This window comes from Callorhinus ursinus, unplaced genomic scaffold, assembly GCF_003265705.2.
Source record: "Callorhinus ursinus isolate GAN/ISIS: 27379988/994484 unplaced genomic scaffold, GSC_fseal_2.0 scaffold23, whole genome shotgun sequence".
NCBI lineage: Eukaryota > Metazoa > Chordata > Mammalia > Carnivora > Otariidae > Callorhinus > Callorhinus ursinus.
In genome coordinates, this window is record NW_027397085.1 from 21,936,536 (window position 1) to 21,961,257 (window position 24,722).

General features: G+C 44.1%; 1 protein-coding gene across 13 annotated transcripts in view; it reads left to right on the plus strand.

Annotated features, from left to right (window-relative positions):
• Positions 1-24,722, plus strand: part of PPP2R2B (protein phosphatase 2 regulatory subunit Bbeta) — a 435,841-nt gene that overhangs the window by 365,072 nt on the left and 46,047 nt on the right. For all 13 annotated transcript variants that reach the window (XM_073905502.1, XM_073905500.1, XM_073905503.1 and 10 more), the window contains 2 exons: positions 9,838-10,015; positions 24,147-24,311. In XM_073905502.1, the coding sequence (XP_073761603.1) occupies positions 9,838-10,015; positions 24,147-24,311 (343 nt within the window). The remainder of the gene's footprint in view (positions 1-9,837; positions 10,016-24,146; positions 24,312-24,722) is intronic.

Here is a 24,722-nt window from a genome sequence, read left to right on the forward strand (position 1 = left end):
TTTGTTCACTCTCTACATGTTCCACCTAGAGCAGTGATTGGCACTTCATAAATGTTTGTCAAATGAAAGAATATAATTCTCAGATATTTAAGAACCTGAAGCACAAAGCCTAACTTGGTCCAAAGGGGTTTTTCTTCTAAGGCTTATTTCAATCTACATGACAAAGCCAGTAAAAGAAATCAGGGACATATTGAGGCTGTTGAAGGGTGTGATCAGGGAAATCTAAAAATTATATTATTTGGATAGGATTCCCTGGGGGTTTTGGCGGACTGCTCTGTAGTGGCAGTTTCATTCTGGAAACAACTCTGATATGTCGCTGTAAGCCAGAGCCAACCTGTCGCTCTTGCTTTTTGAACTCCGTCCACCACTGGTCCATGGAGGAAACAAGTTTTTTGACCAGGGTGAGGCTTAATGCTTCATTAATTCTCTGAAAGAACATGCCCCAGGACCAGGAAAGATGTGCCTGTGGAAAATAAACGTCAGTGCAGACAGCACAAGAGACCTTCACATGCTGCTTTTCATGTTTTTAAAAAATGGAATTAAGATGCATACTTTTTAAAATGAAAAATGGCATCTTCCCCCTGAAAATGGGAAGTAATTTAATTTGTTAGTGGTTTATTTTATTTGACAGTCTTTGTACATACTCGATTTGCTTTGTTACACTGAATTACCCTTTAATAATGGGTACACATAATGCCAGACTCTGCCCCCCAGGTTGGTTTGATAATTGGATTGAACGACCATATTGTTCCAGGGTTTTCATGACAATGTGGACAGAAGCTATTTGGAAAACTCCTAACCAGAAAAGCCTTTAGCTATTTTTTCCCGCCCAATGAAGTTAATTGCTAACCAGTGAATAATCATCCCACTAGCCACTTTTCCTGAGCAATGCTGAGTTCTGTAATCATGACTGAATTCCCTGGGTGGATAGAAGGGATGCCTAAGCCCCATAGCCAATAGAAAAAGTCCTAAAGTCTTCCCTCAGCAGTCTCTCAAAATGGACCATATTTCTCCAATAGGAAATTAATGGTAAGAATTCTAATAATAGCAATCATAGAGGCTGAAGTGAGACTGCCAAGTTCAAGGGCACCTTCACAGCTTAAGCTAGCATTATGACCTCCTTTGCTTCAGCATCCACATCTGGATAGTGGGAACATACCAGCACCTACCTCTTAAGGTCATAGTGAAGGTTCAGTAACAGGGTATGCATAGAGCATAATCCTGGCCAAAGTAAATTCTCCATCAATGTTTCTTCCTTATTAGATGGTATACATCGGGCCCTGTGCTAAGTTTTCTAAAAACTACTGAGAGAGTTGCTATCTCTAACATTATGGAAGGGACCATTAACATGGCAAAAGGTGAAGTAATGCCCCAAGGCCATGTGACTGGTAAATGGCTCACCCAGAATTCAAGCCCAATTCTACTTCCAAAATTTTCTTCACCATACAACTTTAGATTTGGTGTTCGTGTACCCCCTAGAAGAAGTTTGAAAACTTGTGTACCTTTCTGAGCATTTATAACTAGATGACTAAGCATTTTCCATCATAATGGTAAATAATTACAGAAGATGAGTTCAGGAGTATTTTGAACATAGGCAGTTTAAAATAAAACCATTATATCACCTTTTTAATGCATCCACTGGAATTTAAATACCATCTTAACTGGATACCCACCAATATCCACTAAAAGAATATGTGAACAAGTTCTTTAAAAGTCAGAACTTTATGTTGCTTTTCTTCTTGAAACATGTATTTTCACTTCCCCCAAATAAATGTTAAAAGCCTTTTTTGATCATTTCTGCAACAAAAATAGGTTCCCCTCCTCCCCATGAATGTATGACTGTAAGGGTTTAAAATTCTCTTGTGGATATAATTGCTTCTAAAATTATTAATAGAAAAAAATAAAATTATTAATAGAATACAGCTGATCTGAACAACATAAGCATATAATTCTGACAAATAAAAAGTAAAACTATTAGAAATTCATACTATATTGAGCTGGGGCTGGTGATAATTGTGGGGCATTGATTAAAGGCATCATCCAGTTATCACTCCCAGAAGTGTTTATACCTTGGATAGTACACCACAGTAAGATTGAAGATGGGTGAATGTATGTCTTCTGTGTTTTTCTTTTGCAAAGAGAAAGAGACTTAGACTGTGGGCATCTCCTGCGGTGATTTGGTTTCAGAAAGGAAAATATATGGAAGTTCGATATGGGGAAATGGTTGCCTTTTTTTTTTTAGAGTGGGGGAGGGGCGTGGGGCGAGGGTGAGAGAGAATCTCAAGCAGGCTCCACACCCATCATGGAGCTTGAACTCACAACCCTCAGATCATGACCTGAACTGAAATCAAGAGTCGGACACTTAACTGACTGAGCCACCCAGGCGCCCCAAAATGGTTGCCTTTAAAGCTGTTCCATATAGTTGTTGGGAAGCCATCAACTTACTGCCTCCAGTAAGATTCCTAAAGATACTCTGTGTGGTAACTGCCTAGCATGTCATAAATGCTCAATACAGGTTTATTGAAGGTTTTATCTGGGGCCATTATGTGGTCATAACATTGCTCTATGTCCTTCCTAAGTGAGGACATGGAGACCACCTGACCCATGACTGTACTATACCCTCTTAGTCCCAATATGAAGAATTGGTATCTCAGTATCTCAACTATTAGGAGCGTTGTGGGGAGCATCTGTTGAACAATGAGAAGGAGCTATGGAGCAAACATGGATTTAAGCTGATAGCAATTTTCTCAAAAGGCCTCATAATGTCAATTATGTTATTTGTACTTAACAACCAACGGTATTCAAATGTGTGTCTGCTGAACTCAAACATATTTGACCCAGGGTTACCGATCAGCTAAATCCATTCACATCCTTCTATGCCTGACCCTCTCTCTCTCTCTTCCTTCCCCATGACTCCATCTTCTTTCTGTTCTTTAGCTTCTAGCGGGCCATCTCTGCTTTCTGAGCCTTGCCTTGAGTCTGTCAGCTTGCTGGGGCACCGGAGGTTGCCATGGTAAACACAGCTGTTTTTTCTCTGTGAAGAGTCGGTGCATGAAGGCATTTGAGTCCTCACCTCTAGCCTCTTCCTGCTGTGCATTTTCACAGATGTTGTTTCAAGTGGGGGCCGCAAGGGCTTCAGGATTCTGCACAGCTTTCCTTGTGTGTCTCTGAAGGGGGGCTTTGTGACCTGCTGACGCCCGCTTAGGTGCTGTGGAAGATTGTGAAGAATCGCCCACATGGTCGCCAAATAAGCCCAATGACAGCAACATTCATTTTGTTAGTAAATGGATTCTGGGGACTGAAAGATCTTGTATGTTCCAAGAGGAGAGACAGGAAAGATAATGAGAAAGGAGCCGAGGCAGGCAGACTGAAGGCGGGGTGGGGAGAGACAGAAGGAGTGGTGAGAGAGGGAGAGTGAGCCAGGAGTTTCTAAACAGGAAGGCAAGTGTGTGTTGGACAGCTACCTGAATCTTCCTTACCCTCCCAGTCACGTCTGTGATCCAGCACTGACTACTGGTCCTGCATCTGCTGCTACTGTTCACTTACAAACTCCTCTCCAGCCGCAAAGATTCCTTGCTGTTCCTCCTAAACTGTAACCTCAAGTTCCAACATCACGCTCCACCCTCACATGCTCCAACTTTTGCACTCTTCTCTCTGCCAGGAATGCTTTTCCCGAGACAGCCATCAGCCTCCCTCCCTCACTGCCTTCAGGTCTCCACTCAAAAGTCATTCCCTGAAAGAGGCCTTCCTAAACACCACACCTCAGTTGCACCCCATCCATGTCTATCTCCTTCCCCAATTCAGGCTTTCTTCATGTCTGATACAGAGTGCGGACTTAAGCATTTGTTGAGCCAATAGTGAAGTCATGGCCACCTTCCCCCAGAAATATGTGGAGTCACACACTTGCACACATGTTCTTTGTTCTCTCCTGTCTGAGCTTTTGCATGTGCTGGTCCCTTTGACTAGAGCATAGCCCCCTCTCCTCTCCACCCCCCACTCTGCCTGATGGAGTCCTGCAAACCTTTGGCACCCTGCCTGGTTTCATAACCCTCTCCTTTCGAGGTCTCCCTTGACCTCCCCAGGTGGACACAGAGCCCGTTTGGCCAACACAGCCTGAGCTGTGCCTAGCAACCTCCATCACAGCACAGATCCCCTGCATTGAAATGTCTCTTTACTTGTCTCTGTCCCACACACCCCAGTGAGTCTTCCAGGGCCCAGAATAGAGCTCAACCGAGGGCTTAGACTCCAGAGTCAAGAGTGCCAGACATGTGTACAAGCTGTGTGACTTGACACAAATTACTTAAGCTTTCTGGGCTCAGTTGCCTCATCTGTGCAACAGAGATCATAATATCTACCAAGCTAAGTCATAGAATACTGATGAGAGGGCGCCTGGGTGGCTCAGTCGGTTAGGCGACTGCCTTCGGCTCAGGTCATGGTCCTGGAGTCCCGGGATGGAGTCCCACATCGGGCTCCCTGCTCGGCGGGGAGTCTGCTTCTCCCTCTGACCCTCTCCCCTCTCGTGCGCTCTCTCTATCTCATTCTCTCTCTCAAATAAAATCTAAAAAAAAAAAAAAAAAGAATACTGATGAGAATTCACTGATGAATTGCTGAAATGTTTAAAACCTGCTAAGCAGTCAGCTGGGTAAGAGGATAGTGAGCGGAGGGTGCACTATTTGAGGTGGGGTGGGCATGGAAGGCCTCTCTCAGGGGGTGATAATTGAACAAAGACCTCAGTGATGAGAAAGAGGCAGCCATGTGGTTCTCTGGGCTCTTTGCAGCCCACTGATATTACAGGTGAGAGCTATCTCTGTAAGCTTTTGGCCGGTTAGACTCTGAGACTGTTCTCTTGGGATGTGAGACCTTACCTGGCCGATTTTCTAACACAATGCTGATTGTCTTGCTGACTGGGCTCGTGTGTTTCTCCTTTGAAACCAGGCTCAAGGGGATGAGGGGAAACTGAATCCAGGTGCGGAGAATAGGAAGCATCTGAGGGAGGGACGTGAGGGAAGTCCAGCAGCACACTGCGGACCCACTTGCACCCTCTGAGGGCCAAGGATGCTCTTCTCATTACAAGCACAATGCAGCAGAGGCCTGGTCTCAGAGTTGATTTTAGCCTCATCCACCACTGCCAACATGGCTCAGAAAAGAGGCTTTGAACTACAAACTAAAAGGTCCTGGCTTGAACCTGAGTTTTGTCCAGTTTTCCTTCTGACTTTTGGCAGGAAGGGGGTTCTGGTCCTGTGGAGAATGGTTCAGGCACATGTTTGGGGGCAGAGGAAGCTGTAGAATGGAAGATAGAAACCCAGACTGTGCTGGCAGCCCTTACCTGGGTGACTGGACAAGGCATTTCACCCCTGCAGGTCTTGAGTCCCTCATCTGCACATTGTAGGTACTGCTTGGGCCAGTTGTTTTTAAACTTTCCTTATTCACAGAAAAAATTTATTTAAGCAAGATATGATTGAGAATCCCAATGTACTGCCAAGAGTGATGAAGGAGGTAAAACCTAGCCAGTCACAGCCTCTCATTAAATTCCCATCCCCATCACACCCACTCACGCACGTATGCACCCGTATGCACACGTGCGCACACACACAGAATGGTCCTTGAGAAAGGCTCTAAGAGTCTTTCCAAGATTCATTGTTCCATGAGTCAGTGTCACATCTCCATAGCACAGAGTTCTTCCAAAGTATTAGGCTGAACCGTATGCAATTATGGAGATTTGATGATTTTTGACCTGCAAAAATGGCAATTTCATATTTCCTTCTAATAGTTTCATCTGCAGTGGTGTGCTCACTCAGGAACCAAATTGCCTCAGTTCAGCCCCTCGGCTTACTCTCCGTGTGACCGTGGACAGGATACTTCACCTCCCTGAACCTCCCCTAAGAAGTGGGCAGACAGAAGAATCTTCCCCAGGCCTTTGCCCTGAGAAGGCCGAGGGCTGAATGAAGCAGAGTCCTGGACTCAGGGCAGGGGGGCTCTAACACAGTAACAGGCACAGGGCACAGAAGCCCTCCATGAATGCCATACAGAGAAAGACCTAATGAGTGCCGGTGGGCCCAACTCAGAGCATGGTGTCCCACCCTTCTCCCTGCCTGGCCCAGAAGGCAGTAGGTAGGTAGCCAGAGCAGTTGCCAAATACAGTCCCAGCTGGGCTTCCTGATCCGTCATGCTGTCCAGCTTGAACCAGACCTCTTCCTGTGAGGGGCATCATTAGGCAGTGGACAGGCCTTGACCTGGGCATGGAATGGTGCTGGACTGGCGTGAATAACATTCATCCCTCTGCCTTATCTGGGGAAAGCGTTAGAGGCTCCCTCCACAGACACCTCCACGGAGCCTTCCCCATTAAGTGGTACATCATGGAATATGTCAGCCTGAATTAGCAGGCAGGCCCATCACGTTAAGCTGACGCTCTGGGCTGGCAGTTCCCACTTTGTAATGCCTCTTGATCCTGGCTGTCATGCTCCCTCCCTGTCACCACAGCCATGGGAAGCCTCTGCAGACGGTGTGCAGTAATGAAGGAGGCTCAGGGAGGAGTGTAGAAGGAGCCCCAGGAAGTCCTTGCAGATTGCACTTCTTCTGTGGCCCTGGGGAGCCCCTGGGTAGCTCTGCTACCTCTGGGGGGGGGGACAGAGGAAGCACAGGTAGCCCTCAAAAGCACCAGGTGGGGAGTTCCTTTATGACAGACTACAAAAGCGTGGCATGTGTTTTTAAAAGCACACAGAGGAGTCCCCCCATTCAAATACCAGGACACCTACAACACCTAATAGAGGTTTCTAGAGGCAGCTTAACTACCACTAGTTGTTATTATCAGTAATACTATCAGTTCCCTAAATACTAGTGCAGTTTATTCATGTCACAAATGGAGCATTTATCACTTCCTGCCATGTATGATATAGGAGTGTGGTGGGAGACAGTGGAAGGAGCACCAGCTTTGCAGTCAGGTAGGCTCTCGTATTAAATTCTGACGATGCCTCAGAGCCCAGATAAACCTTTCCCTTCCTTGAAAGGGAAATAGCTTTTTTCAGACAGCCTCCTGAGCTGGGCAGCCCTGGGCCAGTGACTGAGCCTCTCTGAACCTGAGCTTTCTCTTTGTAATAGTATTCACATTAGTACCTATTTCACGGAGCTGTTGAAACAATTCCCAGAGACGATGTATGAAGAATGATTGACACAGAGGAGTAAATGCCCAATAAATATTTGCGGGGAGAATTCCCAAGAGCAGAGACACTTTTTCTTTTTTTAATCCATTACAAAGTCTTGACTCAAATGCACCCTTCATTGGTGTTCGATAGTGTATCAACCTTCCTTTCCAAATTTTTACTTCATTTGTCCTCTAACCTGTACTCCACTGTACATCAGGAATGATCTCGTCAAAACTTTGGTCATACCACAGTCATTGAAAATCGTTTTATTTCGGCCCATTTCTCTAAGGATAATGGCAAAAATCTTTTGTTGGTGGGGCTTGTGTATGACCTATCCTGTTACTTCATCTCTTAACCATGGTTCCCATCCCTCCTTCTGTCTCACCCACACTGACCTATCAGCCCTCCGTTCTTGCCCTACCCCCACCATAGGACCTTTGCACGTGCTATTTTCTCCAACTGGAACATTCTTCCCTCCCCCTCCCGGACCAGTAAACATCTTTTCATCCTTCACAGTCATCCATCCCATACTTCTCAGCAACAGCTCTCTAGGACTCCCTGACCATGTTGAATCCCCCCTTGCACGATATCCTCTCCTTTGGGGCACTTACTGCATTTTATTATGACATGGCTTCATGTCTACCTCCTCCATCTAGACCAGCTGGTTGAAGGCAGGAAATACCTTGTTTTGCTCACCAATTGGATCCTCCCCAGACCTTGCAGTCAAATGCTCTACCACTGCCCCAGAACCTTGTATATAGCCCAATAAATGTTTCTGAAAGGACGAGAAGGAGGGTGAACCAGAGGACATACTATCTCCACAGATCCCAACTACCCTTCCTGATAACGAGGGCACAGTGGGTTTCACTGGTTTTTCAGATAGTATCCCGAGAGCCCAGAGGGGAAGGTTAATCACCCATGGTCACACAGCCTTTATGTATGTCATGAGTCTGTGATGAGAACCCAGGTCTTGCAGTTCTTGCCATCCCTGCGCTTATGCTCTAAAACCATTATCCATACAATTATGGATGGGGTGGAGAGCTCACAAAGACTTTCCCTCCCATCCCTTTCCTGGTGTTCAGAGGATCCCTGGTTCTTCCTACATTCACATCACCTATCTGGTGCCACAGCAATTCAGTACTCTGATTCTTCTGAATTATTTAACTTAAAACCTCTCAAAAGTTTGAGGGAGCTAAGCTCCTTCAAGACGAACTAGGAGAGGGGCGCCTGGGTGGCTCAGTCGTGAAGCGTCTGCCTTCAGCTCAGGTCACGGTCCCAGGGTCCTGGGATCGAGCCCCGCATCGGGCTCCCTGCTCGGCGGGAAGCCTGCTTCTCCCTCTCCCACTCCCCCTGCTTGTGTTCCCTCTCTCACTGTGTCTCTCTCTGTCACATAAATAAATAAAATCTTAAAAAAAAAAAGACTAAACTGGGAGAATTCTGTTTTATAAGAGGTTATACTGTTGAGATGAGTATACTTCACATGTATACAAATGTAACCTTTGTTTCTGCCCTCTTCCCATCACCCCCTGGGTTAAAACAAATCTAGAAGTTGAAGTCTTAATCGACCACCTGGAAGCAAATCAGTCAGCAAGTCAGCTCAGTTGCAAGAGATGACTTCCTTAAAAGGGAAATAGCTTTTGGTCCTTTTATTTTCTTGTTTCTGGTAAAGGACCACATCTGTGTTTTGGGTTTGTTTTGTTTTTAGTCTGTCCCCTGTCAGGCAGGCATTGGTGTTCTTTCTCACTTTCTCAGGAGCCACTTCACCCAGGTGTAGTCAGAAGTGCCCTTGAATTCAAAGAGGGCATCAAAAGAGTGGTGGGTCTTTGTTCATGTTTGCCAAGAAGAGCTTCGTGTGTGGGAATCGATTTTCACTGCCTGATTCTTTGACCCGTGGGGAAGAAAACATTTGCTCAAATATTCTTATTTACTCATTCAACAAATAATCACTGATATATCACACTTTATATATCAATAAGATAACCATATACTTTATTGTCCAAACTAGGACAGTTTTGATGTGAAAGTGGATATTATGTGGTTGGTACACGAAGACAACAGGTATAAACCAAGATTTTCCCAGGTAAAACAGGATATCAGTGAGTACCCTATGTACTAACGGCTGAATTTGGGCTCTTAGAATCTTGGGTGGTTATATATTTTCCCAAAATGCCCTTAAAGATTGAAGAAAAAGCCTGGATGGGGTCTAGACCTCCTAAGCCCTGCAGTATAAATGTAGTAGGTCAAAGTTGAACTAGATATTTCTAAAATTTGCCCACAACTTCGTTTTTAAACTATACTTCTTGTTTAAAACAAACAAGCAAGCTGCCTGGAACCAACAGCTCTGGAAGCTAATGACAGCACAGTAGATTCTAAGTTCAGTTTCCCCAGGATGAGGCCACCTCAAAGAGGAAAAAAAGTTCAGAGTCTATAAAGGATGAAATTGCCCATGAGGGCTAAGTGATGGTGACATCTTTTGAGAAGGAAGTAAAACTGGAAGGAATAGACAAAAAAATAAAATAAAACTAAAAGGAACAGAGGAGACAGGAACATGGGATTTATCAGTCTACTTCTCTAACTTCAAGCTTTTTAACTATGGTTATGATTTTGTGTCTGATGGTGAAGGACATAAACATGCACACTTCTTCCCTGGTGAAGAGCTTTGGTTCTGAAGTGATTTGTTTCTCTTCCATCCCAGGTGCCTGTCCTGAGACCCATGGACCTGATGGTGGAGGCCACCCCGCGAAGAGTGTTTGCCAATGCACACACATATCACATCAACTCTATATCAGTCAACAGCGACTATGAGACCTACATGTCAGCTGATGACCTGAGGATTAACCTCTGGAACTTTGAAATAACCAATCAAAGTTTTAGTATCCTTTCCTGGGGGCGAATAGCCAGTTGGCTTGAATCATAAGTATTCAGGTATGAGCAGACTTGGGGGGGTGTAGAAGAGAAAGAAGCCATCGCTACCACAACTCCTAGTGCTTGTGGAGGACTGTTCCCTTTTAAATTATGTTGACATCCATCCTTCATCCTAACAAACTTAGAGAATCACTTATTGACGTAGTGGTCCAGGACTACCTCTGGGCTGGAACTCGGAGTCAGTTCATTTGCACAGAGGCATTTGTGTGTCATGGAGTCAAGTCAGTTGCAACTGTATCAACTATAAGATAAGACCCCAGAATTCAGTTAGGGTTCCTTCCTCTGGTGAAGGGATTTGTAAATGGCCTATATGGGCAGCATGGACCGCAGGTACACATGAGATGGTTTTCATTGTATCAGCATGGTGAAAATAATACTGGCTGCCATTTATTGAATTCCAAGCACTACAACAGGAACTTCATGCATTGAATCTCATTTTGAGAAGTACACATATCATAATTTTACAGCTTGATGAATTTCCACAAAGCACATCTGTGTAACCAGCATCCAGATCAAGAAACCAAACTTTATTAGCAATCCTCACATCCCCATAATGCTTCCTTCTAGTCCCCATACACCAAAGGTATATTTGATATAACAACCCCCCTAATGTAAATATTACTAATAGCTAGAAATCCAGCGACATCAAGAAAATTATTGAATGAGTGTCTGAGCCAACATTCTAATTCCATTATAATGACCCTCTGTTTCATAATACAGATGGGTCATTTATTCACTACCTCTCCTGACTCCTCACTTGAATTCCCATTCTCAGGTAATGAGTTCTCTACCCAGGCAGCTGAGCACCTGACCTAGGAGTCAGTATGGATTTTTTTCTCTCACTCACCAGCCTCCCTACCCCCGACCCAGTCTATGAGCCCCACTAATGCTTAGTCTGAAGTGTATCTCGAATCAGCTCCTTGCTCTCTCTTCCTCTCCACTCCTGCTACCCTACACAAGCATAGGCCACTGTCCCCTCATCCGCATGACTGCAATAATCTGCTTAGTCTCCCTTTTTTCTTGATCTTCTACATAGTTCATGTTCCCATAACAGAGTGGACCTTTCCGTATTTAATTTAGTTTTCATTCTTCCCCTGCTTAAGACACTCTCGTAGCTTCCCAATGAATTTAGAATAAAATCCAAGTTCTTTACCTTGAACTATAAGATTCTCCACAATCTGGGCCCTTCCTTCCTCTTTGATATCCTATCATATCACTCTCCCTGAAGTCACTCTGCTTCAGCTGACTCACCTCTTTATCTGTTCCTAGATAAACCTTGTTCTTATGTCTCTTCTTTATATTTGCTGTCCCCTCTTTCTGGAATACTCTGTCCCCGGAGTTCACATGGCTAAATACATGTCATCATTCAAACTTCAATGTAATGTCACCTCCTCAGAGGCCATTTTCCCATTAACTGCCAAGTAGCCACCAATAGCCCTCTAGCCCTCTTATCTTCACAGCGCGTATCACTATTTGAAATTTTGTGTGTGTGTATTTTAGATTTCCCCATATTCAAATGTAAATTCTATGAGAGAAGGGACTTTGTATGACCCATTCTTGTATCTGAGTACCTAGAACATTCTGAGATACAGAAAATACCAATTTGGTTAGGCAGGTCAAGTTTGAAGTGCGATAGATCACTGAAGTGGAACTATCCAGTAGACAATTGATCATGAAATTCTTTTTATAAGATTTATTTATTTAATGAGAGAGAGAGAATGAAGTGGGGGAGGGGCAGAGGGAGAGGAACAAGTAGACTCCCTACTGAGCGGGGAGTCTGACACAGGGCTCAATCTCACAACCCCGAGATCATGACCTGAGCCAAAACCAAGAGTCGGATGCTTAACCAACTGAGCCACCGAGGTGCCCCAGTGATCATGAAATCTAAGCAGGAAATTTCACTTAAAGAGTACATTGGTTATAGTAAAGCTCTGAATGTTTTGTTAAAAATAGACCACCTAGTGGCTCAAACACATAAAAGATGATTTCTATTATTATAAAGTCCAGTATGATGATCCCCACCAGCAAGCAACCTCCTCCAAACTGTGAATCAGAGAAATAGGTCCTTCCATCCTGCAGCTCCCCACTGTCACCAACCTTACCTGCAGTCAGGACAGCAAAAGGAAAGATTGTAGAGAACCACACACAGGAGGCTCTTTTAGGCCAGGCCCTAAAATAGCATGAATTCCATTGGTTAGAAGTCAGTCACATGGCTACGTCTAACTGCAAAACAGGCTGGGAGACATAGTATAGTTATGCATGTTAAAAAAAAAATTTGACCTGGTTTTGGTACACAGCTAGCTCGTCTCCACCAAGAAGAGTGCTTGATAGTTGCCAAGGCTTTTTTTTTTTTTTAAGTTTGTATTTAAATTCCAGTTAGTTAACTTACAGTATAATATTAGTTTCAGATGTACAATATGGTGATTCAGCACTTCCATACAACACCCAGTGCTCATCAGAAGTGCGCTCCTTAATTCCCGTCACCTATTTCACCCATCCCACACCCACTTCCCCTCCAGTAACCATTACTTTTTTCTCTGTACCTAAGAGTCTATTTCTTGGTTTGCCAAGGCATTCTAAGGAAGGCAGCTTTAAGCAAGCAATGGCAGTGATCGAGGCACTAAGACCTCACCCTCAGGACCATGACTGGCACCTCTTGTTGTTCACAGAGCAGACTCTACCTACTAACTGAGCCTCGGAGAACCTGCCTACAGATTTTGCCTGGAAGTACAGCTGCTAATAGAATGAATATGGGTTGTGGTTCCCTATCTCCCTTTATATCTTTTCCAAGAGCCAGGAATCTGTTCAGTCTCAGCTGCTGTCACTCTGAGCACCTGCTGTCCCCAGTCTAGGTGACATGTTTTCTGGATTTGCCTCTAGGCCTTCAAGAGGGAGGGGGGTTTCTTTAGGCATTTTGGGAGACAGATGCCTTGGGGAGAATGCAAAGCGGAAATATTAATAGCACAATTTAGGTTATATTCTGCAGATGTGTGACAGCCTGCCAGATGCTGGCATACAAATGAGACTGTGCCATTCACCCTTAAAGCAGCCATATGTAAAATAATCATTGTCATCATGAGAATGATGATCACTGATACCAATATAGTTCTTTTCAACCAAACTGCCTTAAGCACTGAACTGATGGTACAAACTGGGACCCTTTTGCCTCTTGTCACTGAAGTGTAGCCACCTCTGGGGTAGGAAGCGGCCAGCTTTCAAAACACCCTCAGAAAAACACCAACCAGCAGGCAGCTCTTATTAAATCATACATTGTTTAGTTCCATTTCTATAATGCCTCTTATCCACTACGAAGACTGAAAAACATGGTTCAGGATAGAATAATGTGGGGCTCCCAGAGCATGGTAGGCACACCACTGGGGTGGTAGTCAAGGTGCTTCTAAGCACTATGTGGATTTTTTTCACTTCCAAAATTAGTTATGTATGATCATGACTACTAGAAAATACAACTATCATATCAATCTGATGATTTCATAGATACTGAGAAATCCACTTAAGTTACAAAGTAAGTATATGTAAAGAAAAGTAAATAGTAGGACAAGTGGTCTTGCAGTCTGGTTAAAAAGTAAGTCATGACTTCCACTGCCTGGCATTTGGTGTGGCACTGGCATTATGGTTGAGAACACAGGCTGTAGAGTCCTGAAAGTTCTAGTACTCTGAGAGTCCTAAAGTTCACACTCAGTTCTACACTTGCTGAGTTATGTAAGCTTTAACATGGTTCTTAATTTATCCCCTGTTTCATGATCTTTAGAGAGGAGCTTTATCAAAGAGGATTGTGAGAATTTTTTAAAAGATTATATTTTGTATATTCATATTTAAAAGATTTATATTTTAATATGTATATGTGGATAAATCTCATATATACAATTGACCCTTGGACAGCATGGGTTTGAACTACATGGGTCCACTTACATGCAGATTTTTTTTCGATAAATGCAATACAGTACTATAAATGTATTTGTCTCTTCCTTATGATATTCTTAACAGTGTTTTCTCTAGCTAAATTTATTGTAAGAATACAGTGTATAATATATATAGCATACAAAATATGCGTTAATCAACTTATGTTATCAGTAAGGTTTCTGGTCAACAGTAAGGTATTAGTCATTAAGACTTAAGGGAGCCAAAAGTTATATGTGGATTTTTGACTGCATGGGGTTCACTGACTCTAGTCCCCACATTGTTCAAGGGTCAACTGCATATAAGATATATCCATATATATGTACATACATGTACATATACACACATAAACATATATGCTTAGGCCAATACTCTGCTAAATGAATGACAAACAGATTTCAAAACAAGAATGATTATCATGGAAAGGACAAGGAAACTAAAAAAGTTGAATGTTTGTGTAGTGGATTCTATTCTGCTGAATTCATTATCTGGGTCATCTTCTCCATTCTAGACTCCTCCTCTGGTTTTGCAGTTGGGTGCTCTTTTCACAATGTTGTTCATTATACTCTAGTTACCACATATTTGCAGGGGCTCTGAAGTCCAGGGCCTTGTGTTTAACACCAGATCAGATTGAAGCTTTCCTGGCCTCCTGACACCTTGAATCCTCTCCCTTCCCTCCATAGCCAGTCTGTCCTTGTCTTACGTAACACATTCTGTCTTGAAGTGGTCGAACTTCGGCCTTAATGGGTTAACCACATTCGGACAATAACAACTCATTTCTAGATTAGTGATTTTCTAGGGCAAGAAGCAGCCCTAACTTTTCAAATTAGTTTTCTATGGTATACTTAGGATCCTTTGAACTCTCTTTTCAGGACCAAGAATAAGTTGACCTGGGCCCTTACCTAGTGCAATATGGGACCAATTAATAGGCTCCTGTCAAGTAAAAGTAAAGATCCAGCCCTCAACAACTGTATACTGAGTACCTAGTTTGTGCCAGGCACTGCACTAAAGCCATGGGAATGCAAAAGTGAAAAGAAATTTTCTGCTTTCAGAATGACATTCATCAAATATTCATACTAATGAGCATATAATTACAGAAGCCCTGTAAGGAAAGGAGAAACAGTTGTGTGAATGCTGCTTTTTTGAAATCTGATTCAGATGAGGGAATAAAAGAAGACTTTGCAGAGGAATTGATTATTAAGTTGAGATCTGAAAGAGTATGAGCTAACTTGGCAAAGAGGTGGGAGGAGATTGGTCTAGTATGTACAAAGGGCATGTGGCAGGAGGGAGGATGACAATGTTGAGGGAACTCTAAAAAGGCTACTGTGACTGGAGCCCAGAGAATGTGGTGGAGCATGGTGTAAGCAAGGCTAAAAATGTCAGCAGAAGCCACATCTTACAATCTGGTCTCTGGGCGTGAGACAGAGCATCTTTCTGAGAGAAGACATCTGGACTCACCGTGTGCTTCATTACTGACCTTGGTCTTAGCAGCCCTGTGCATCAGTTTCATTTGTCAACTGAGCTGAGGCCCTTTTGGGCTTGATTCCCTGATCAGGGAACCATACAACCTCAACTCTTGTCTCTCTGTAGTACCATGGACAGCGGCCTGCCTTTTAATTTGGTGGGATTCTACTGGGAAGGCTTTGAAGGAAAACTGTGGAGCCCGATACCAGTTCATCTCCCTTGTTGCTGCTCTGGCTTCCATCCACAACTCAACATATCACTCTGAGACTGGCATTTAGTGTAAAAGGAGAGCACTCCAGTGACACCTCTAGCACACTGGCCCATGTGTGCTGGGGCGGCCTCCTCCTTCCTGTATTAAACGCAGCCCTGGTGGGTTTTCGGGGGCCTGGTGCTTTGCATGTGTGGCTGCTGACCCTCTGTCTTTGCCATACCTAGGGCTTTATGAGACAAGGGATTTCCCCTGCACGGGGAAAGCCCGTAGGACCTCATGTTGTCAGGAGAGAGGGCAAGAATGCAGCTAGGCAGACTTCTTGGGCTTTTTGAGCTTCCTCAGAGCAGTACAGCTTAGTATGTTAGGAATGCTTAGTAGTTAGTAGTAGTTAGCTTAGTAGTTAGACTCAGGAGTCACATTCACTGGATTTGAATCCAGTTTAATCCCCTATAATCTGTGTGACCTTGACAAATTGACAAGTTGCAAGATGTTAACATCTCTCTGACCCTCCATTTCCTCATCAGTTAATGAAGATAATAATACCAGGTATCTTATAAGGTGGTTGTGGTATTAAATGAGATCATCATGTCAATTTCTTAGCCATGTGCCTGGCACAGAGAGGAGGCTTAATAAATCGTAGCTATTATTATCTGTAACATTTCCCCAGCCCCCTATTCTTCTAATCTTGTTGCCTGGATCCCATTCTTTCCTAAGAAAACCACAAGCTAAATGATTTACAGTATCCAGGCCTGGCATCTTGACCTATTATTGACCTACTATGGATTTTCTGCATTTTAAAAAACTATGCCTAGAGAAGGTGGCTAAGTCACAATGAATTAAAGTCCATAAACATTTATTGAACACTTACTATGTGTACTGGAAATGCCAAGATGAATAAAACTCCATCCCTGATAATACGGCTCTTCTAATCTGAAGGGTAGATGAATCAGAGTTCAACCAGAGAAGCAAAACTCTGAGGGGAGCAGTGTGTGTATGTGTTTGTCTGTCTACAGAAAGGAGAGGAGGGAGAGGGAGAGAGACTGACTGATTATAATGAATTAGCCTTGCAGTTGTGTGGCTGGCCAAGCTAGTCTAGGATCTATAAGGCAATCAGTCAGGAATGGAAAATCACAAGTAGGCTGGAAGAGCATGAGGGTGATTTGAAGCTTGTCCACACATCATGGTCAGGAAGAGAGAATAACTGCAGACCCAGCAGCCTTTTGGAGTCTCTTCCTCAGGGAAGGCCTAAGCTTTCCTTTAAATATCTTCCAACTGATTAATTCAGGCCCACCTAGGATAATCTTCCTTTGCTGAACTTAAAGTCAACCTGTTGGGGCCTTTAATCACATCTGCAGAATTTCTTATAGCAGATTCCCTTATAATAACACTTGGATTTGTGTTTGATTGAAAAGTGGGAGAAGGTGTGTGTGTGTATGTGTGATACACTACAGCTGCTTCCTCCCTTCTGTCCTCCAACCCTCCTGAGCCCATGTTAGCCCACCATAACCAGAAACATCCTACAAAGGGAACACTAAGGATTCAGCCTAACCAGGTTAACATATCACAAAACCAGCAAAGCTAGTATGTGGACAGAGGGAGAGACATGTCACCATACTACAGAAGATGAGGCTAACAATTTTTGGAGCCTGTATTAAGTACCAGGGATGTTCTACACATCATCTATTGTAGTTTTTTTTAAGATTTGATTGATTGATTGATTGATTGATTGATTGATTTGACAGGGAACACAAGCAGGGGGAGTGGGAGAGGGAGAAGCAGGCTTCCCGGCCGAGCAGGGAGCCCGATGAGGGGCTCGATCTCAGGACCCTGAGATCATGACCTGAGCTGAAGGCAGACGCTTAACGACTGAGCCACCTGGGCGCCCCCATCTATTATAGTTTTCTGCCTCTTTTTATAGATGAGTTGACACATTTAAAGGCTTTCAAGATTATGTAACTGGTCACAGACTTGGGGATTAAAATCTCAGTCACTCTTACGCCATACTCCAGTGAAATATACTCTATCTCACTGTCTCAAAGTACTCAATTAGTACTAATAAAATGGATTAAGTGTTAGATATATTCAGGGTGCTGTGGATGCACAGGAGAGGGAGAATCATGAAGGAAAGGCTAGAATGCATCATAAAGAAAGAAACATCTGAATTGACCTTGGAAGGAAATACTGGGTGTTTCCTAATGGTGGAATTCAAGCTCTATGTCACGTGAATAGTAAAGAGTCTGTGGTTATGGGATTTTCAAGTACCCCTCCCCCAAATCATGAAGATCATCTCAGCCCAGTGTCTTTTGTAGCTCAGTACATACTTAGAAGCAGTAACTAATATGGCACCATGTGTCTCTTTGTCGGTCTCTCATATAGAGCTTAACAATTGGCAAACCCTCCATAAATATTTGCACATTGGCTTTTTTTAAGCTGTTAAAAGAGGAATATCCCTTAGAGTCCTCTTCAGAGATTGTCAGTGTCTTATCATCAAGTAACACATCCGTTCAGCTAACAAGATCTGGATGCTTTGTAATCAGTACTTAATATCCAAAGATTACATTCAGACTTTGGAAAGAAAAAAAAAAAAACCGCAAAGCAATTCATGTCCCCTAAAAGGAAATCCAACTCTATTGTGGTTAAGGCTATTCTCCACCTTCAGTACTGGCAGGCTGTAACTACAGCGACATGAAAAGCTTCAACTGCTCTTGAACATGGGTGTCTTTCCCACGCAAATATAGACTCCACTCTCCAGCCTGACCTACAGATAAGCCTCCTGTTTGGTTTTCCTGCCCTTGATTGGCTTAGGCAGGGCTTAGAAAGGAAATGAAACAAAACAAAAACAAAAAAAAGAATCTTGTCATTATCAGCAAAATCAGCACTGATAAAGACAGAAGCATGCAAGGACATCAGCTTAAAAAGCCCACAAAACTAATGCAAAGAAAGCTATCTATGGAAAAATAAATGGTCAGGTTTGGTTTTGGTTTTGGTTTTGAGAGGTGGGATTATTCAGTCTACTAAAAAGCCATTTAATAACTTTCTCCATGAAATTATTTCATAATCAAAATTCTCAGGTTATTGGAATAAATAGGTCTATGCCCATTCAAAGGTGAAAAAATGGAAACCCAGAGAGAGAAAATGACTTTCCCATGTTCTGAGAGCAAAACAGACTTGGAATCAAAATTGAATCCCAATCTCTTGACCCAGTTTTGTTACAATCATGATATTTATCACAGTATCATCTTGAACTTTACCCATGGTGATAAGGCTCCTGGTTTCTCACCTCTCTCATAGATGGTTCTAACACTAGGAAACGACTTTTTTATGTTTCTTGTTTAAAAATAAGTATTTATTGTGGAGATTATTAGAATCACCTATAATCTCACCGATTAGCTGTGGTTGTACATACAGGGGTTTTACATCAAAATCTTAATATCATGCTAGCTAATTCAACTACAAGGGCTGAGAAAAACAAATAAATAATAAAAGGGAAAAAAATCTTAACTCTATCCAGAAAGCCTTCTCCTGTTCAGTCTAGGACATACACACACCTGTCCACTCACACACGTACCATTTCTCTCTCTTTTCCCTGCTTTTTCTGCTTAGCAGTTATTACAGTCTAGTATAATATATATTATATTTATCTGCCTTGCTTTGTGACCATGTGCCCTGCTAGGATATAGGCTCCACAGATCAGGCGGATTTTTGGTCTATTTTGGTCATGGCTGTATCCCCTATACCCAGAAAAGTACTAGCAGGTTCTTTGTAAACATCTGTAGATTTTCATGAAGGAATGAATGAATGAGCCAATGGTAAAGGTAAGTTACCTTTGTAAACTAGAGTTACTAAAGGGTAACTTACATGCTAACCTTCCATCTAATCCCTGTAAGATACTAACCACATTTCCTTCCATTCTGTATTCTCTCTGTCTCTCTCTCATTTTTTTACATGACTCTGGTCAGACTGTGTGTGTGTGTGTGTGTGTATAACTTCTCTCACCTAATTTTATACATATATATATTATATATATCTTTTATATAAATATAAAATACCTTGTCTTTTTCTGTCCTGAAATATTACTTGATTAAAAGAAAATGTTGAAATGATAACTGATAATTGAAAATTCATAGACCCACCCAGATAGAACTATTACTCACATTTAGTATCTTGCCTTTTAGCCCATCATTTTCAGATTGTAAGTTTTAAGTGACTATGGTCATGCTATAGATACAATGTTTCATGGCTGTTAACAGACTTGGAATTACATTGTAAAAACAATTTAGTGAGGTAGATTAAAATTTTCTAAATTGTTTCCCTATTTCTGTATATACAGTTTATTGTCAGTCTCTTTCTTTTATCATGTTGCAGTAGACTTTTTTTTTTTTTTTGGTATAAAGCTTTTTCCAAATTGGTGATGAAGGAAATGACTTTTGAATGGCCCCCGTGCTACCCCTTAGTGTCCTGCCATTATCCTCTCCATCCCCTCACCCCACTGGTGATGTAATTTATGACTCTGACTTCTTATTTGTTTGAAGCCAATCCCTTAAGGGGTGACCTCCCAGTGTCTTCAATTATTACTTTAAATGATGCCTTAGGCCCTGCCTGGCACAGTGATGCCCTCACCTTCCCTCCTTCTGCCTTCCAAGCGTGGAGCTCAGCTGCCAAACTAGCCGTGCCCCCTCCTGTCCTCAGAGCTGCCTCCAGAGTCCCGACAGAGAAGCAGATTAACCCCTTTTGTTAGCAGAGGTAATTTGTCTGGGCTCAGCATTAATAAGGAATGCCATAAGCAGTTGGGGTCAGGAAGAACAGATCTGTCAAGCCCCAGGGTTAATTTAATAGCAATCTGTTGGCTTTCTGCCTTGTATATTAGCTGTGAATCCAGTGTTATGTTTTGCTTTTGCCATTTAGTGCTTTGGGACAACAGGGAAATAATTTGGATAGAGAGCTCTAAAGCATAGGGAAGAGAAAATTGACTGTCAAAATGCGTCATTCTGTTTTCAAGATAATACAGGAAGCCACGCACTGCTTATCTCTTTTCTCTTTCCCTCCCAACCTGAATGGCAAAACCACATATGCTGACGGTGTGCATCTCCCTTTAGAACAGAGTAAGAGGAAAGGCCTGGGTTTCTGGATGATGCAGATATGAAATACCCTGTCCCACCATCCCTATCAGCCACTGAATTTTTGGTAACTAGTCCCCTCCCACATGTTTTTAGAACTCAGCAAATCCTCCATCAGTGAACAGTTCAAGAAATCCCATATGTTTCTGTCCCAGTCTGTGGTTCAAAAAAAGAAAAAAATAAATATCACATCATAGGACACAGGAATCCCGAGTCAGATGCTGTGTCCAAATTCTGATTCTGAAAAATGTGGCCACCAAAGTGGTCAGTGAATTAGAATAACACAGACTGCCCTCTGGGATTAGCCAGAGGGAGTTTCAAGAGAGCCAGAATTACTGTGGTCGGAATGGCTATTTCTGGAAGGGCCCTTCCTCAGGGGAGGGAGAGTAGCCTGTGGTCAAGAATCCAGGCTCTGAAGTCAGACAGACTGGGTTCGAATCCCAGCTCCGCCCCCTGCTAGTCCTGTGACCTTGGTTACTTCTCCTCAGCTACTGCTTCTTCCACTGGAGAACAGTCCTGTTAATAGTACTGACCTCATAAGGCTGAGAAGAAGGTCACATGAGACAATGCATGGCAGTCGGTAAACATTCACTGTTGGTTATTATCCTCTTGTTGTTCTTGTCATTGCAGTTATTAAAGAGAGGATTCGAGTCATCCCTGAACCACGTAGAGTCAGACATTCTAGTCCAAAGGGCGATGCTTGGGGATGAGGGATGACGGGGAGGCTTAGAAGTCCAGCTTGGGTGGAAGGGAGGAAGCGAGGGAGTGCGGGAAGGAGGGAGCATGGATCCAGAGGAAGCAGCCCTCAGCAGAGTCCATGCGCACGTCCCCGTGATGCTGTTCTGGATGCTGGGGGATGTTCCTGCTTTCATAGATATCTTTAAGCACTTCATTTTCACACATTCTGACTTTGGGGCTTTATTTTTAGGTAAGAAAGAAATAACAGTAGACGCGGCACCTCCCCCTCCCACACAGCAAAGATCCCTTCCAGTTAAGCTTGTTTTTAGAGCTCTACTGGTAGAGGTTGAGAAAGCTGACACCAGATTTTCTTGCCCTATTTTTAGGAAAAGAGAAACATGCTCCCTGGCACAGTAGGCTATGGAGGCTCTTTCCGGAAGGCGATGAGATCTGACAGCAACTACACACTAAGCTCTGCTTACCAAGCCCGGGGCAGGGGACAGGAGAGAGAACATCGGAGATGCAGCCTGGGGCCTCCTGGGGGGCTCAGCCTCCTGCTGCCCAGCGGGTGGTGCTAACTGCACCCATATTTATAACTCTGGCAGCAGTTGAGTTGAAAGGTAGTATTTTGTGAATCCAGGGGACCCGCATGCTCTGGAGACCCAAGTAATATTTGCATCTGGGTTGGGTGGGGGAAATTGTAGTAAAATGTAGTGTTAGTTGAGTCTCAAACTAATTTTGGAAAACCTCGACAAGGCTTGTAAGAGATAATTGAAGGGGAAAGAGGCACAACCAACTGCGGAGCCATACTGGGCCAGATTGCATGCTGGAGCATAGGTGATGTGCGGGAACAGATGACTATGTCGGCGCTGGTGTGACTAAAAATACAAGCGCGTTTACTTGTACCTCAGGTATACTCTAAGGAGGGGACTGTGCTACTAACTTTATGAAAAGCAGAAAGGGTTCTTCTCCGTCCCAGCCTAATAGCAGAGTCTGTGTCACGTTACTTCTTGTTGAATCAATGCGCTGTTTCCCAAAACAGGATAACCAGCTCCCGGCACAGACATAAACATTTTTATTTTAATTGATATGCATTTATTTCACGTATAGTATTTAAAATGTAACTAGCTCCTTAAACTCATGACTTTATGAATACTGGCTTACAGCTTAGACAAGGCTAAAGAAACAAAGGGAGTCGATAGAAGCCAATCAGAAGGACACATGGTAAGCAGATACCAGCTGGTGATGTCCACGTGGGGCGCAGTCACAAAGGTGGCTCAAGAGTGGTGGAGTCTAGGGCGCCTGGGTGGCTCAGTTGGTTAAGCGACTGCCTTCGGCTCAGGTCATGATCCTGGAGTCCCAGGATCGAGTCCCGCAACAGGCTCCCTGCTCAGCAGGGAGTCTGCCTCTCCCTCTGACCTCTTTCCCTCTCATGCTCTCTCTCTACCATTCTCTCTCTCTCTCAATAAATAAATAAAAAATTTAAAAAAAAAAAAAAAGTAATGTGGAGTCTAGGAAAAGTGGGAATCGCTTTGGTCAGCTTTCCCATGTGACAGCGTCCATGTCACAAGGCCCGTTCCTTTGCAGGAAGTTTCAGGTCCTCAGACAGCACCTCAGCCACATGCCCCCCAACCTGCACACACGTCCCCCAAGCTCCGGGGTGGCACAGACCCCTTCCCTCCCACATGCCAGACGTCCTCCTGAAGGTCCTTCTGCTCACTGAGGCACCTCCATAATTCAAAGGCCCAATGTTTCATTTCAATATACAAGGATGTGGTTTTAAAAAATAGAGTTACAATAATTCTTGATCAGGAAGGAAAATACTGAGAAAGAAAAAACAGATGATAAAACAAAGGTATATTCCATGGGAGGCTGAAACTCCCGCCATACACTGGAGGGCTTTTTTTTCAGGTGCTTAAACTCCCAGCCAAGCTCTAAGGCAAATCACAGCTTATGGAGGCTTGAGGTCCTATGTATCTTTGGTGAGAGACATTTTGCATAATTCCTCGAGAGCGCAAGTTTTGCACCTGGGAGGAAATCCTGGTGCTGCCCCTCTAGCCATGGGACACAGGGCAGGGCCCCCTCTCCACCCCTGACAAACAGGGACAAGGAAAGGACTGGTTCTAGAGCTGTTCTAAGGATTAACTGAACTCAAGTACATGATCTGCTTGGCGCAGCAATGGGCCTATTGTCAGTGCCACCACTATTCTCACCCGTGTGTTATTAGGGAAGATCTCAGGGATTTCATGGGAGAGGATTCACAGTCTACCGTGGATATCATTTATCAGCCCGGGAGTCTGGGGGACGATGCAGGTAAACTGAATAATTTAGCTGGAATGGGGCTATCTTCTTCACCACTGTTGTCCAGTGAGAAATAAAGTCTTTGCAGCTCAGCACATTCTAGTGTGATAGCGAGGGCAGATAACTCTGACGGTCGATGGGACATGTTCTCCGTGTTGTGGAGGATGAAATGCTCCTAAGGGGCCACGGAGGCCTGAGTTCTAACAATGCCTCGGAGCCCTGGGCATCCCTGGGCCTTGGCTGCCAAGACCAGGAAGCCCCGCCTGTGTGCTCACGGGGTTACTCTGAGGATCCCCCGCAGGTTACACTAGTTCCAGGCACTACTGCTGCTCATCACCCCTGGGGTCCTGTGTGCTCATGCCGGTCCCATCCTTGACCCGCCTGTGCCAGATATCGTCGACATTAAGCCGGCCAACATGGAGGAGCTCACAGAGGTGATCACAGCGGCCGAGTTCCACCCGCATCACTGCAACAGCTTCGTGTACAGCAGCAGCAAAGGGACTATCCGGCTGTGCGACATGAGGGCATCGGCCTTGTGTGACAGGCACAGCAAATGTGAGTAGCCAGCCACGCACTGTGGATGGGGTGCCCACGGTGGGCGGGCCCCGGGCCCCAGACCTGTGGGAGGGGGAGGGGAGAGCCTAGAGGACTCGGGGCCCCCTCCCCATCTGAGATGCCCTGGCAGCCAAGTCCAGGTGTTGGCTGGACTCAGGAGTCTGCTCCACGTCTGGTGTTTTGGTACATATGAACCTTCACGTTCCATTCCACAAATGGCCGCTTAAGGCCATGGAATCCAGAGGTGAAGGAGTCGCGAGCCCAGTCACCACACCTCGTGACCCGATGCGAAGTATGTTTTAACATCACCCTGGCTACTGTGGGAAGAATGAGTCTGAGGAGTTCCCTGAAGGGAGACCAGTTTGGGGATCACTGTGATATGCTGGCTGGGGGTTAGGAGGATGAGCGTGG